Genomic DNA, 15,805 nt, shown 5'->3' with positions numbered 1-15,805 from the left:
GAAGACAGCAGGTAACGAAGCGGCTTCGCTTTCCGTTGTGGGCAGCAGCACGGCTTTCATTCGCTTGTCGCGGAGACGACGCATTGCCTGTTGGCGCCTGCCGGACCACCGGAACCCGTCGCCCAGCACCTAAGGAGCGGCGAATGTCGCGAAATGGCTCTTAAATTACAACACAGGGCCGCGGGCCACGTTTTCGTCAGTCTCGCAACAGGTTGCTGGGTCCGCAGGAAGAGGACGCTGCTGCGGCCGTGCGAAGGAAGTGAAATGGGGCCGGTACAGCGTGGCACGGCGTGTGTGTGTGTGTGTGTGTGTGTGTGTGTGTGTGTGAGGGTGAGGGGCCCAGCCAGCTGCAGCGGGCGCCCCTCTGCCGGCAGACTCGTGGACCGTGGCGAAAGCTGGCGCCGCGGAGGTATAAAACGCCGCGGCGACGTGCAGCGGGCAGTCGGCTCGCCAGAGACTCCCAGACAGCTCGCAGCAAAGCGCGACAGCGACCATGCGGACAGCGGTGAGTCACCTCCCCTCACTCGTCAGGCCTCTCAGATCATCTTTACCACTATACAAGACCTCACCTCACTATTTTTTGCTACTTCCAGCCTCTGGTACAAGCTACCTCACGGCCTGCACTATAGCACCAAGTTGCTTTTTGAGAAAAATCTGAAGAACTTACATTTTTTATCAACCTATTAATTACTCATTCGAAATAATGTAACGGCAGTTTCTACCAGTACTCTTCGTTTTACTTTCTCAGTCGCTAATTTCATGTTGCCTTTCCTCCTCTTATCGTTACTTCCATCCCACCACTTCCCATCGCTCTTCATTCCCCCCCCCCCCCCCCCCTTATTTTTTCCCCAGTCTCTTGGTCCAGTCTAGCTGTTAGTCCAATCTAGTTACTCTGTTATACCTCAGGTCTCAAACAAACGTTATTTCAATTATTTGAAATATGACTATTTCCACTGTTGCTCTTACTAAAAGTTATAATCCACCCTGTTGCTCTTACTAATAGTTATATTCCATCAAAAGTTGTAGATTTAAAGCAAAGTTAGTGTTTAATTTTGTATCGATGACGAGGTCATTGAAAAGAACAGGGATGGGGCAGGAACGTGATAGTAGCCTTTTCACAGGAACGAGGGAAGCTGTTAAGTGTAAGTCCCATCGACGACGAGGTAGTTAGCAACATAGTAAAAGCTCATACTGGAAAAAGTTTAGCAATAAAACCGGTCGTGTTCTTTTCCAAACTACGACTCAAGCGTTCGTGCTGCAGTAGCGTGCTGTGTAATACTTTATTTATCGGACATTACACGTTTCAGTTGTGGAATCACGATTTACAACAAGCGATAGTACGCAGAGAGGTAACACTTTATTTATCGGACAACATTACACATTTCAGTTATGGAATCACGATTTACAACAAGCGATAGTTCGCAGAGAGGTGTATCTAATACTGGTAGCTTTTTAATTAACGAGAATAAAAGCAGCCACGCTTGTTGAAATGCAGTAATTAATGCTACTGAACGTCACTCTAGCTCAGTGAGATTAGTTGAATGATATAACTCTAGCTGACGTTTGCAATATGTTTCAAATAGCCATATAGTTTGAAGGGCAAGGTAAATTTTGCATTGTTTTAGCATATCCAACTATTTTATGTGACAATCGGGACAAGCTGTGCTCTCCCAGTGCATTTCAACTTTATATCAAACACGTTTTCAAATTTTTTTTTTCAGAAAGTCTCACCATAAACATTACCGAGCATATTGTTTTTGATAAGACAGGAAACTATATGTCTGACTTCTCGCACAAACATGATTTCCACGTGAGGTGTTGGTTGGTTGGTTGGTTTGGGGGAAGAGACCAAACAGAGAGGTCATCGGTCTCATCGGGTTAGGGAAGGACGGAGAAGTAAGTCGGCCGTACCCTTTCAAAGGAACCATCCCGGCATTTGCCTGGAGTGATTTAGGGAAATCACGGAAAACCTAAATCAGGATGGGCGGACTCGGGATTGATGTGAGGTGTACTGTTGTGTTAGCAGAATAATAGTATGGTACATCTCGCATATACCTTCACCAAATTTATACAAAAATCTGTCCCGAAATCAATATAGCCTTACTTCCTACGATTTCTCTTTAAACTGTCTTGGCTATATCCAACCTGCTACGCCTATGCATACCTTCAGCCTTCCAATTGGGCACTGGAGCACTGGAACTATACGCCAGCACCAGTCACCCTAGTGCCTTTCTTTTTTTAAAAATAATATTATCCTGATATATTTGAACGATGTGATAGAGTTTTGAAGTTTACTTCTAATCGCTTAATACTACATGAACATTTTTTCTTGCATTGATCCAGAATTGAAGTCAGCTACCTCCCATCATATCCAAGTGGAAATATTATGTCATTTTGCATTTCCTTAAATTATTCAATGACGATACCTCTATCTACGTAGCAACACCGTCACTGAACAATCTGATAATTCTCCTGATCCTGATAAATTGATTAAGTGTATAAGGAACATTTGCGGCCCTATTGCACTTATCTAGAAGGCAGCCCACATTGGTTTTTGTTGACGGTAAACCGTTCAGTCTTCCTTACTTGATCCTGTAAGATAAGATTCTTCGATTCGCTCTATAAGAAACCCCTTACGACTCCGTGTTCGGTATCAAGCGCCAAGATAGTATGGCATGAAGCGCTTCTCGCAGATGTGGGAGAGCAGAATCATTCTGTTACTCTGCGTCTAGTAACTGAAAAAATATAGAGCTAGGAATAGGAGATTTGTAAACACGCGAGTGATGTTTACTGGATGTGGTTAGATTGTCTGAGACAGACTTCTTTATCTCCGTGGACACAGTTACGTTCAAGCTCAGAATATGTTGTAGCATCCCTGAGAGATCGGCATAATTCATCATTTCATCGAGGAAGTCTTGTTTCAGTGTTTTAAAACTTTTCTGGAGTGTCAATGTCGTCCACGTCACGTGAATCAACCAGTATACGAACAAGGAAGGTTCAGTGATTCTCCCAGTACAGATATAATATTGAAACTTGCTTTGTGAGCCGTAGGGAAATGCCAAGCACTACAGTTGCTGATTTTTTCCCTTTATGCCCACTTTCTTATCTTATAATCAGTGAAACAAGACAGCAATTTTCGTTCGAGTCATCCACGATGGATTTGACAAATCGCAGGTAGTTATCGTAAGTTCTCAAAATGCACATATTCATATTGCTTATAACTACAGAAATTTACTGATATTTGCTTTCGAATTGCTAGAAATGAAATACTACTGAACTAAAACGTGGTTTTCTGCTTGTGATAATAGCGATCGCAACTTACAGGTTAAATCCGGTTACCATCAACAAACAATATGGACCATGCAAACCATACGGCATTTGTATCTCGTTTTTGCCATTTCCTTATTTTCAAGGATACAATATTCGTTTTACGCAGTTTAAAAGCTGTAATTTTCTCTAAAATGAGAGCAAACAAGATCCGAAAATCAGACTGTAATAATACTGTACGCCTTGTAGCCAATTTTTAGCGAAAATAATTAGCATCTTCACTTTTTCTGAAAAGTATTGTTATAACAGATTACACCATTCAGTCAGATAGCTACCCTACTTGCAAAAGTAACTTTCCTTCTTTCTTGTTTAAAATTTATACAAGGACTGGAAGAGTTACTTTCCATCTCTTTATTATTATTTAACTAAAATATAATCTAAATTGCCTCAAAGTGTCAACTCCACTAACCAAACAATTTTTAAGTAATATTTGCTGGAAATAACTTAGTAATTTTTGTTATTTTTGCACCACAAGAGGTGAGAAATAAGAGACTTTTATTTGTTTCTCGAATTGATTTTCTGTTGGGAGTTATGAGGTTTAGAGACATACAACTTGCACCATGCATAGGGAATTCTTTGAATTAAATGAGTTTTAACCTTGACCAACTCAAATACGCATAATAGAGATAAATTCAGTTTGAGCTGGGTACTGGTTAGGAAAAGATTATGCTCATGCTTACAGTGTGCTTAAAAATTTAAAAAAAATGTATTAACTCATTCAGAACTAGACTTATGTAAAACAGTTTATAACAGTATATTACTCTACAAAGATAATCGCAACCAGGCCGGACCGGGATCTAATTTGGACACGAGACTAGGTACAGCCACATTTCAGTTAAAGATTGTCCACGTCGTTACTTTACCGTACAAGCACGGAAAGCGATCATGGAAGATGGCATTGTAGGCAGGTGCCACGACTTGAACTCAAAATTAGTAAAATTTTTTGACAATGTAAAGGAGAAAGCATGACAGCGCTGACGGAAAAGTAGAAGGTCGGTGCAAGCAACACGTTGAAGCTGACAAAATCTGCAACGTGCAGATTAGATCAGGATGAAACGAAGTGGGAAAATGTGGGATCAAGTTTCTAGAAGCAAAGTACACACAATGAAAATGCCGTTCACGATAAGGATAATTTTTTTATTAGGGAGCAACTTCTGCGATATTATGAGTAATAAAAGAAATACCAACGTCACCGAAACGTTATAGATTTTCTTGCTTAGAACCGGACTTCACAGCTAGCAAGGAAGTTGAAGAAATTGTTGTATTTGTGAGATTTGGTTTTAAAACTTGCCAAAATCGGCGGTTGACCACCTTTCTTAAAGATTCGACATCGTTTCAAAAAGGGACACAACATAAATGTTTATGAAAAACTGAAACATCATTATTAGAGCGCCCAGAGCTTTATTAAGACGAAACGAGGATTAATACACATTACAGTATAAGAACATACGTTGTCAAAGTGTGCAAAGGCTATTGTTAAAGAAAGTACTAGTCCGTGTGTAACTGTTGTGCTATGCTGGGCATTATGTACAGCGTGTAACTGCTCTCCAATTTCAAGAGCACCAGTGTGCTGCTCTTACAGGGTGTCCAGAAAAGAACTCCCTGATTTCAAAATTAAATATCTCGAAAACAAAGATCGATAGAGGAATGCAGTAAACGGTATGTTTATTGTGAAAGCTGTAAGAAGTTTATACAACAGTTTGAAATAATAGTTACAAAAGCTGCTAACAGATGGCGCTGTAATCGCCATACGTAATGCCTAGTATAAATAGTGATCCGAAGCCCAGAGCGATCAGTTCCACTATTGAAACGTGAAAGGAGGTTAGCGTACCGAAGGAAGAGATTAAAACCATGTACTCCATTGAGCAACGCGTTTTTCTGGTGCTAGAGTACCACAGGTTAGAAGAGAGTCCTACGGCAACAAGGCGAAGTTTCCAAGCACGATTTAATGTTCCAAAAGGACCCGATGCGAAAACCATTCGTACGCTTTTCGCAAAATTTCAACGAACAGGCAGCGTAACTAATGATCTAGTGGGGCATGTTGGCCGCAAGCAAACCGCAGTTACGCCTGAAAATATCGCCACAGTTTCTGGAATTATTCAGCGAAATCCCATGTCATCCGTCCGTAGGATTGCATCTGAGACTGGTTTGAAGCGTTCGAGCACGCAGAAAATACTGTGAAAGAGCCTACACATGTTTCCATTCAAAATTCAAATGCACCAGGCCATACCCGTACGAGCTGTGCAATAAAGGGTTGCCTTTGCTAATCAGATGCTCACAATGAGTGATAGTGAAGGATTTGATGTTGGCTGCATCTGGTTTACAGATGAAGCACACTTCCACCTGAATGGATACGTGAATAAGCAGAACTGGCGATTTTGGGGTTCCGAAAAGCCATATTGGTGTGAAGCGAAACTCCTGTATTCTCCTATAGTTACTGTGTGGGCTGCAGTATGCAGCAGAGGCATTATTGGCCCTTTTTTCATTCGAGAAACGGCCACTGGTGCACGTTACGTTGCAATTTTGGAACAATTTGTCGCCACACAGCAAGCGTTAGAGGATCGACCAGGTACTGAATGGTTTATGCAAGATGGAGCCCGACCACATCGAATCGAACAAGTGTTTCGCTTTCTTGAGGAATACTTCGGAAATCGAGTCATTACTTTGGAATATCCCAAATTTACTGGTGCAGGCATGGATTGGCCTCCATATTCGCCGGATTTGACTCCCTGTGACTTTTTTTTTGTGGGGCACAGTGAAAGACATGGTCTACCCGAAGCATCCCGCCACGCTGGACGAGCTTTAATCGGCAATCTCTGCGGCATTTGAATCCATTTCGGTTGAGACACTACGAAATGTGATGGCGAATTTCATTCTTCGTTTGCGCCACCTCTGTAGTGCCAATGGTGAACATTTTGAAAACATTGTGACGTGATTGTTTGCAAAGATTGTTTTCATACGATTATTTCACTTATGTATGCTGATATGAGCTGTACAGCGTACAGCGCCATCTCTTAGCAGCTTTTGTAACTATTATTTCAAACTGCTGTATAAACTTCTTTCAGCTTTCACAGTAAACATATCGTTTACTGCATTCCTCTATCGATCTTTGTTTTCGAGATATTTAATTTTGAAATCAGGGAGCCCTTTTCTGGATACCCAGTATTAACCGCCACCCCTTCTTCCCTGCAGGGCGTTTTACATTCTTCGTAGTCACAAGAGAAGAGGCATCACAGTGAAATACTGAAAAATGAATGATATTTTAAATTAAACAGTTTTTTTCACCAAGTGCGAGAAAGAGAAAGCAGTGCGTTTGAGGACGCAGGTGTTCGCTGGACGCGTGACGTTAGCGCATACCCCTACTCTTCCCGTAGACCGGCCGTTGTCCGCTTGGCCACTTTGTTCCGCCGCTGCAGCTTCAGGCAGTTCCGCCACTTACCGGCAGACACGAACGATCCCGCCAATTGGAGCATCGCAGCTAAATTGCGAGTAGGCACAGCAGGAAAGCACTTCGCGAGGCTGTATTCTTGCTAACGCAAGTAACTAGACGATGAAGGATCGCACATGTTGCAGTACAACGCGTCGGTCGCCATTGCACCTTCCAATGGGCTCGGCATCGCCCGCGAACACCCCACAGAGATTTCTACGATATGCATTAAATCGTTTATGCGCGTAGTGCATAGTAAAGGCCATATATCTTGTTGTGCACTCTTCCCATGTTACATTTGTATCTGAAGCTTTCCTCTTGTTAAGAAGTACGTGTCGAGTCTTATCTGCCTGGAAGGCATAAATCTAGTCACTCATATGGTCTGGTAGTCTGAAAGGTTTTATCTTGTTCATTAATATTTTGGGGTGCATGTATTTCACGATAGGTTATCCGAGAGCCCTTGATTATGCTGCATGTTATTGCTGTGTGAACGTCCACCTGGTAAACGTGAACTTGCTACTTGTTTGCAGATTGTACCTACAGGGTGTGCTGCCTGAGCCCTCTGCTCTGCTGCAGATCGCATCGAATTAGTTCTCCTCCGTAGATAGGCAACTCAATGAAGAGATCTGCAAAACGGTTTGTTGTAGGTCTTCGCGGAAATTCGTATCAATGAACTGCATGCACTTGTTGACGACTCACAAACGGTGCCCATACTGAATTCCTGTAACACAAGATAAGAACTTTCGGTACCGGTAGACTCTAACCACTGAAGTGTATAAGTTTTCTATATGTCGTACTTATTGCGTAACCATCTCATTAAACCCCAGAGGTACTTATGAATGCCCCAGTATGGTTCAAATGGTTCAAATGGCTCTGAGCACTATGGGCCTTAACATCTTAGGTCATCAGTCCCCTAGAACTTAGAACTACTTAAACCTAACTAACCTAAGGACATCACACACATCCATGCCCGAGGCAGGATTCGAACCTGCGACTGTAGCAGTCCCGCGGTTCCGGACTGCAGCGCCTAGAACCGCACGACCACCGCGGCCGGCTTGCCCCAGTGTGTACTGCCACTTCCCTCACTGAGAAACGAAACGAGTGACTTTTTTCTCTTTTTTTCCTGTTGTTACTTCTCACTACAATATTAACGAAAATACCCATACATTGATGTCTTTCACTACGAAAAAAATTGCTAGTGAAAGGGTTAAGCGACGGCGTATGTATGGAATAGAATCAAGCACAGGCTATCCACGTTACAGCATCACCACAAAGATGGTGATGCTGCGGACCTCTTGTATAGGCTCTTACAGCAACGAAAGATGTCGAAATAATTATTTTGTATGGGCTTAGTGTGCTGAACTTTTCGGTGGACAGCCGATGCGAGTTAAGTCAGCATTCTCGTATCAAATCCCCCGCTCCCACACGTCAAATTCCTAGTGGAGTCCGGTCAAACGCGTGGGACCACGGTTTACAAAATAGCTCAGACTTAAAAACAGGTGACTGACAGAATTTTGGCAGTTTGAAATGAGTCCGATTCCGCCATAAACCGATTTCTTTGATGCGTCACTTCATATAAACCAAGACCATTCATTTTGTTTCATATCATTTACCTCACAAGCATAATCGCTTGTAGATACAATACGTTATTTTTAGAACGGAAGTACTGATTTCTACATTAACATAAATCACAACATCTCGTTACTTTTTTTCAGAAAAATATTATTCACAGGAATGTTAATGTTAATAAATTGAATTGAATATCGTAGTGATTTAAATTATGATTACTTCTTTTAATCTCATTAATTCATAAAATCATAGTTTTCAGAATGTTTTTTAAAATAAAATTATAAACTCTTGTCTTGCTTATGACCTTTTACTTCGAAAATTGCTCTAAAATGCTTTTTTTTTTTTTTTGATTAGGTATTACAAAATTTCCCTTCGTAGGGCCTGCACCAGAAGCTCGCCTTAATGGCCTATACAGGGTGACCACAGAGGAATGGTCAATATTATGGCTGCGGCAAGAAGGATCATTCGAAGCAAAAAGTTCAGTAAACAGGGCCTCTAAAATGCATACTTTAAGAGCTATGGACACTTCTGCGTCTTCGATACTGTGAAAAAAATCTCTTATACTGCAAGCTCTTTGCTTTCCATGTTTTGGGAGGCGGTAGTATGGACGAAAACAAGGAAAAAAGTCAAGTAAACATGGATGTTAAAGTGCACACCTTAAGAGATATGATACTTTTCGCTACGGTGAAACATCTCGTCTATTGAACAAGTACTCATAGCCTACTGGAGAATTTTTTCTTGTTTTGGTCCATAGTGCCTCCTCCCAAAATATGAAAAGCAATGAGCTCTCACTCGAAGAGATTTGTTTCGCGTTATAGAAGTGCTCCTGTCTCTTAAGGCATGCGTTTAGTGCCCACATTTACTAGACGTTTTGCTTCGAATCATCATTCCTTTCGTATCCCTGAATATTAACCATTCCTTCTGGGACACCACATAGCTCTTAAATACGCCGCTGGTATGAAATGAATTCGTGAATTCAAAGAACGCGAGACGAACCTGAAGGCCATTGTTTGCGGAGTTTCATAAATATTGGTGTGACATATTTTCCTCTGCTGGTGAGGGATAATGTTTTTATGTTTCACATAGATTGTAGCCGTTATGAGTCTACGGCGTTTTATAAATGTTGGTATGACAGACTTTTCTCCACTGGTGAGAGTGAATGCCTCTCTGTGTCGGCTAAATTATAGTCGTTCCATGCGTTCGTGGGGAAACGAGAGCAGGCGGCAGCGGAAACAGCTAGTTAGAGAGAAAGGCCGAGCCTCAGGGCAGGTAGAACGCACCCGACCGCATGGTCGAAGTGGTTGCCTAACTGCAGGATGTAACGTACTCGCATCTGATGCAGGAAGGAAAGCAAAAGTTGTAGCCGACATCTGACTCTTGCGTGTGACGAAATGGCTTCCGCCTGCTTATGGCCTTACTCAACCCAACCGTACTACCCAAAAGTGAAATCTGCGTGTCTTTCACGCATCCCACATGTGCGAGACCGGTTAAACACTCAAAAAATTCGTAACCGTTTCAGCCGCAACAAACAAATTATCTTTTCTCACTCTTTCACTTGAGGGCTATACTTATGTGACGCAGTGTTATGATTCCCACTCTTAGTGCTCTTCTCAAATTAGTGTCTGCTCCATAATAAATTGAACAATGATGGTGGCAGGCAACATATGGCGGCAGCAATTTGACAGAGCACTGAAACATTTAAATACAAATAATGAAACTAAATTCCCTAAGAATTATTGAGATTCTTGGGAAAACCAGCCATTACAAAACTACTCCACCCGCAACGCAACATGTATGATAAAGGCAAAATACTCTCAGATTTCAGGAGAAAAATAAAAATTCCAATTCCAAAAAAGGCAAGAAGGCAAGTACTGAAACTTACGATTATCCCATAACTATCAACGTACTGAGTCATGGCTGCAAAATGCTGACACGAACCATTTACAGAAGAATGTAAAAACTCGTAGAATCCGACCTTTGGGATGGTCGCTTTGGCATCCATAGAAATGTAGGAACACGCGAGGCAATACTGACTCTAGATTTATCTTGAGGCTGAAGAAAAGCAGATCCACTTTTACAGCATTTGTAGATTTAGAAAAAGCTGTTACCCATGTTGCCTGGAGTACACTCTGTTAAATTCAGAAGATAGCAGGGATAAAATGCAGGAAGCGAAAGGCTATTTACAACTTGTACGGAAACCAGACTGGAATTATAACAGTCGAAGAACGTGAAAGAGAAGCAGTTGTTCAGAAGAGAGTAAGGTTTGTACCATCAGTAAGATTTTAAGCAAACCAAGGAGAAATTTAGAGAGGGAATTACAGTTCAAGGAGAAGAAATATACATTTTAAGGTTTGCAGGTGACGTTGTAATTCTGTCTGCGAGAACACAGCACTTGGAATAGCAGTTGAACGGACTGGGTAGTGTCTCGAAATGAAATTACAAGAGAAACACTTATAAAAGTAAAACTTGTGGTCGGGTCCCGATTTGACTAATTAGAATTTTCAGGAATTTTGTAATGTGAAGTTACAGGTAGCTCTGAAACGCTTTCATTTTTGGTTTGTGTAATAGGGATACCCAGGGAATGCTAACGTTTATGGAAGTGTAAACTGTATGTCGACACGGTGACGTAATGATGAAGTGTATTGCATTTCTATCCATATGTTCTAATGTTCGCGTGTGTATCATTACAGAGCGAACAACCGCAGAGTATAAGTGGACAGTGCGACTGGACACTCATTTATAAGTCGTGGCTTCAGTTTTTGCATTTTTCTGAAATGAAATGAAAATGTTCGTTCAAAGTATGTTTCAAATGGCTCTGAGCGCTATGGGACTTAACTTCTAAGGTCATCAGTCCCCTAGAACTACTTAAACCTAACTAACCTAAGGACATCACACACATCCATGCCCAAGGCAGGATTCGAACCTGCGACCGTAGCAGCCGCGCGGTTCGAGACTGTAGCGGCTAGAACCGCTCGGCCACTCCGGCCGGCTACAAAGCAGTATCAGAGATATTATATTATTCTTCAGACCCGCCGCCTGAAACAGAAACTCTTGCCACTAGTATTACGTTAGGAAACTGTGGGAACAGGTTCCATGGTTATACTGAAAATTTGTACTGATAGATTTTTTTTAGGGAGTATGTGACAACATCTTCTTTTGAAAATGAATCAAAAATAATTTGAAGTAAGGTAAATACAAAATAGATCCTACTTGAGTAGGAAAGTTTGTGCTAGTGTAATACGGAAAAAAACCATAAGCGAAAGTTTCATTGTTTTGTGGGCCTGATCCCCTTAACTGATGTGTACCAAGCATGTGACGGCAGTAAAACTGTAGCATCACGTGACAAACGTCAGATAGCAAGCAGTTTTCTTGAGAAAAAGTAACCTCTGGCGTGCCACAGGGGAGTGTTATGGGACCATTGCTTTTCACAATATATATAAATGACTTAGTAGATAGTGTCGGAAGTTCCATGCGGCTTTTCGCGGATGATGCTGTAGTATACAGAGAAGTTGCTGCATTAGAAAATTGTAGCGAAATACAGGAAGATCTGCAGCGGATAGGCACTTGGTGCAGGGAGTGGCAACTGACCCTTAACATAGACAAATGTAATGTATTGCGAATACATAGAAAGAAGGATCCTTTATTGTATGATTATATGATAGCGGAACAAACACTGGTAGCAGTTACTTCTGTAAAATATCTGGGAGTATGCGTACGGAACGATTTGAAGTGGAATGATCATATAAAATTAATTGTTGGTAAGGCGGGTACCAGGTTGAGATTCATTGGGAGAGTGCTTAGAAAATGTAGTCCATCAACAAAGGAGGTGGCTTACAAAACACTCGTTCGACCTATACTTGAGTATTGCTCATCAGTGTGGGATCCGTACCAGGTCGGGTTGACGGAGGAGATAGAAAAGATCCAAAGAAGAGCGGCGCGTTTCGTCACCGGGTTATTTGGTAACCGTGATAGCGTTACGGAGATGTTTAATAAACTCAAGTGGCAGATTCTGCAAGAGAGGCGCTCTGCATCGCGGTGTAGCTTGCTCGCCAGGTTTCGAGAGGGTGCGTTTCTGGATGAGGTATCGAATATATTGCTTCCCCCTACTTATACCTCCCGAGGAGATCACGAATGTAAAATTAGAGAGATTAGAGCGCGCACGAAGGCTTTCAGACAGTCGTTCTTCCCGCGAACCATACGCGACTGGAACAGGAAAGGGAGGTAATGACAGTGGCACGTAAGGTGCCCTCCGCCACACACCGTTGGGTGGCTTGCGGAGTATCAATGTAGATGTAGATGTAGATGTAGAATGTACCGTCTGACAGGGAGGCAAGAAGTAACGGATTGCGCTGGTGCTGTTGCAGGCGGTTGTGGCTGTAGTGGCAGTGCTGGCGGCAGCCGTGTGGGCTGCTGAGGAGGCGGAGGCCACCAAGGACAAGAACCAGACTAAGCGCGGCGTCTTCGGCCTGGGAGGCGGATACGGCGGCGACTTCGGCAGCTACGGAGGCGGCTACGGTGGCGGCTACGGTGGCGGCTACGGTGGCGGCTTGGGAGGCGGCTACGGAGGCGGCTACGGAGGCGGCTACGGTGGCGGCTACGGTGGCGGCTTGGGAGGCGGCTACGGTGGCAGCTACGGAGGCGGTTACGGAGGCGGCTACGGAGGCGGCTACGGCGTATTCGATCTCGGCGAGCACGTCAGCAAGACAGTGACGGTGCACAAGAAGATCGGGGTGCCTCTTCCTCACCCCGTACCGGTCCACGTCCCTGTGGAGCGGCCAGTGCCCGTACCGGTAGAGAAGCCCGTGCCGGTTCCCGTTAAGGTGGCGGTAGACAGGCCCATCCCGGTGCCTGTGGAGAAGCCCTTGCCCTACCCCGTCGAACACCCCGTTCCCGTGCCCGTCAAGGTCCCCGTCGACCGTCCCTACCCCGTGCACGTTCCCGTCGAGAAGGAGGTGCCCGTCCCGGTAGAGGTTAAGGTGCCCGTACCGTCCCCGTACCCAGTCCCCGTGCCCAAGCCGTACCCGGTCTACATCGAGAAGAAGGTGCCAGTGCGCGCGCCCTACCCTGTCGAGGTGAAGGTGCCGGTACCTGCTCCTTACCCGGTGCACGTGAAGGTGCCGGTCGCCGTGCCCGTGGACAGGCCGTACCCGGTGCACGTGAAGGTACCCGTCGACAGGCCGTACCCCGTGCACATCCCGCAGCCGGTTGCCGTGCCAGTCGAGAAGCCGGTACCAGTCCCGGTCGAGAAGCCAGTAGCTGTACCAGTCAACGTACCTGTAGACAGGCCGTACCCGGTACCTGTGGCCAAGCCCTACCCCGTGCCTGTGGAGAAACCGGTGCCCGTGCCCGTCGTACACCCCGTGGGCTACCCTGTGGAGAGGCCCGTTCCTTACCCGGTCAAGGTTCCCGTAGATCGGCCGTACCCAGTACCTGTAGCCAAGCCGTACCCGGTCCCGGTGGCCAACCCGGTGCCGTACCCTGTGGAGAAGCCTGTGCCAGTTCCATTCAAGGTGCCAGTGGAGCACCCAGTGGCTGTACCCTACCCGGTCAAGGTTCCGGTACCCGTTCACATCAAGGATCATCACTACCACTGATCTCGGCAGCCGCTGCTAGAACCCATTAGGCTTTCACAGGGGCTTCACTCCCCAGACAGCCCACAGCTGTTTGTGGGGGACGTGTGTCGCCGACCACGCCGTTGCTTCTCTCTGCACTGCTTAACCAAAGATGAGCACGTTATCGGTGCTGCAACGAGGTCCATATACTCTGACCACTACTTCAGGGAAAATACTCCTTCAGTCCATGTCTACAGAATCCATGCCTATCTAGATTAAATTTTCAGGCAAATACCTCCAAACATGGATCGGAAGAACGAAGACAAGCTGTCAGGTCAGAGAGGAGCATCACACAACGGTTCGGTCGTCAGATTTGCGTAGCCCCATACACTCTGTACCTACCACGCTCACTTTCTCATTCTTGTCAGGGTTATCATCGTATTTGTACTATACACGTGTCTCTGTGCATACCTCCACCGCATTTATATTTAATATATTTGTACACTTTTTTATACTTTTGTGCAATAAAGTATCATGTTTATAAATTTTGTACATTTATTTTTACAGTTACGATTACCTTCATTATCCATTGCTCACTCTCTGTTTGTGTCTCATAACGCTGTAGTGAACAGATCATAGCTGAATTTTCCGGCAAGATTGGTAAATGCTTGTCTGCTATAACAATCAGCTTGGTTTTAAGTGAATTCCTATATACGTTTGGCGGAATACTTGGTTTCTTCTTAACCTCTTGCTCGGAAGTTCAAAGCTAGACAAAAAATTTTACACGGTTCAAAGACACTTGGCGTGAACGACGTGTCGCCCCTAAGACTGCAGTGACTATGCAGAATCGGACGTGACAGAATATTCATCAAACGTGGAAGCAAAAAAAAAAAAAAAAAAAAAAAAAAAAAGGTTGTAGGTGACATCTTTGTTCTTACCCATAGAGAGCCGGACTTTCCTTTTTACCACAATCTGAACTTAGGTGGATCGTCATACGTCCAGTTCCTGATACTATAACTCAGTAAAAACAGTTTTGGATTAGACAAGAGTCGGAAACTGTAAACCCTACCGTCTTCGGACATTTTCCTTCAGCAAGAGAAGAGGGTTTATTTGAGACCGGGTTGTTTTGCTAAGATTAGGTGTATTGTTGCTATATGCACGCGACTTTTTTCCGATCTCTGGACCACCTAATACCATCTCTTATCACAAGGCTTATGATTTAACGTGAAACTGAACTTCGGCGCACTTTACACATTTATAAATAAATTCCAAGCAGAATCTTGGGATGGAACCGCCTGAAATACCGAATAGTCAGATCACTTAGCACTGAAACTTCAGTCTAAAAATATATTTTGATCAATTTTATGACATGTCGTTGGGAGTCGTGGGTAGGAGTATAAAAAGAGTTCTCGTTGTAAAGAAACAGTCAGCTGAGCTATTCAAACAACACTGACGTGTCTACAGATAAACACACGAGTTACGGATCTTTGAAGAACCTGATGTACATATTAATCCGACAAATCGTAATTCATAATAAACAACACGATGAACTATTGACAAAAGTTAATAATTTTTGGTTTAACTAAACAGGGTGTTCCAAAATAAGATTTCAGGGTGTTTGAAGCAGGAAGTTTGCAGTCGGTGTGTGATCCATGTTTTCGGTTATGGCAGTGAAGCATAGATGAGTAGGCCTTCTCTATGCATTTCCATATGTCTTGTCGAGGCCATGCATTACGGTCTTCAGGATTGCACATCCACACTTGCTGTGTAGATTTACTAAATGTTATCTACCCTCCTTCAACTACGTCGTCATCTTTTCTTTTCTTTTGGAATCCAGTAATTAATTACCTTGGTGCATCTGGCATGCGGTCGCCTGACTGCATGTTTCGCCGTCATTTCCAGTTTCTTCTGTGATCCATTTACGTTTTTC

General features: G+C 43.8%; 1 protein-coding gene across 2 annotated transcripts; it reads left to right on the top strand.

The window, feature by feature from the left end:
- Positions 1 to 442: 442 nt before the first annotated feature.
- Positions 443 to 14,420, top strand: LOC126484356 (uncharacterized). 2 transcript variants are annotated; one of them, XM_050107826.1, is made up of 3 exons: positions 443 to 505; positions 12,688 to 13,621; positions 13,754 to 14,420. In XM_050107826.1, exons 1-3 carry the CDS (start codon positions 494 to 496, stop codon positions 13,915 to 13,917), a joined length of 1,110 nt encoding a protein of 369 aa, XP_049963783.1. In that variant the 5' UTR covers positions 443 to 493; the 3' UTR covers positions 13,918 to 14,420. The 2 variants fall into 2 exon arrangements, with proteins under 2 accessions (XP_049963783.1, XP_049963782.1); XM_050107825.1 differs by having other exon boundaries at positions 12,688 to 14,420.
- Positions 14,421 to 15,805: the final 1,385 nt, after the last annotated feature.

The sequence above is a fragment of the Schistocerca serialis genome, chromosome 6, assembly GCF_023864345.2.
Source record: "Schistocerca serialis cubense isolate TAMUIC-IGC-003099 chromosome 6, iqSchSeri2.2, whole genome shotgun sequence".
In the NCBI taxonomy this organism is placed as follows: domain Eukaryota; kingdom Metazoa; phylum Arthropoda; class Insecta; order Orthoptera; family Acrididae; genus Schistocerca; species Schistocerca serialis.
This window is presented reverse-complemented; position numbering and strand designations above follow the sequence as displayed.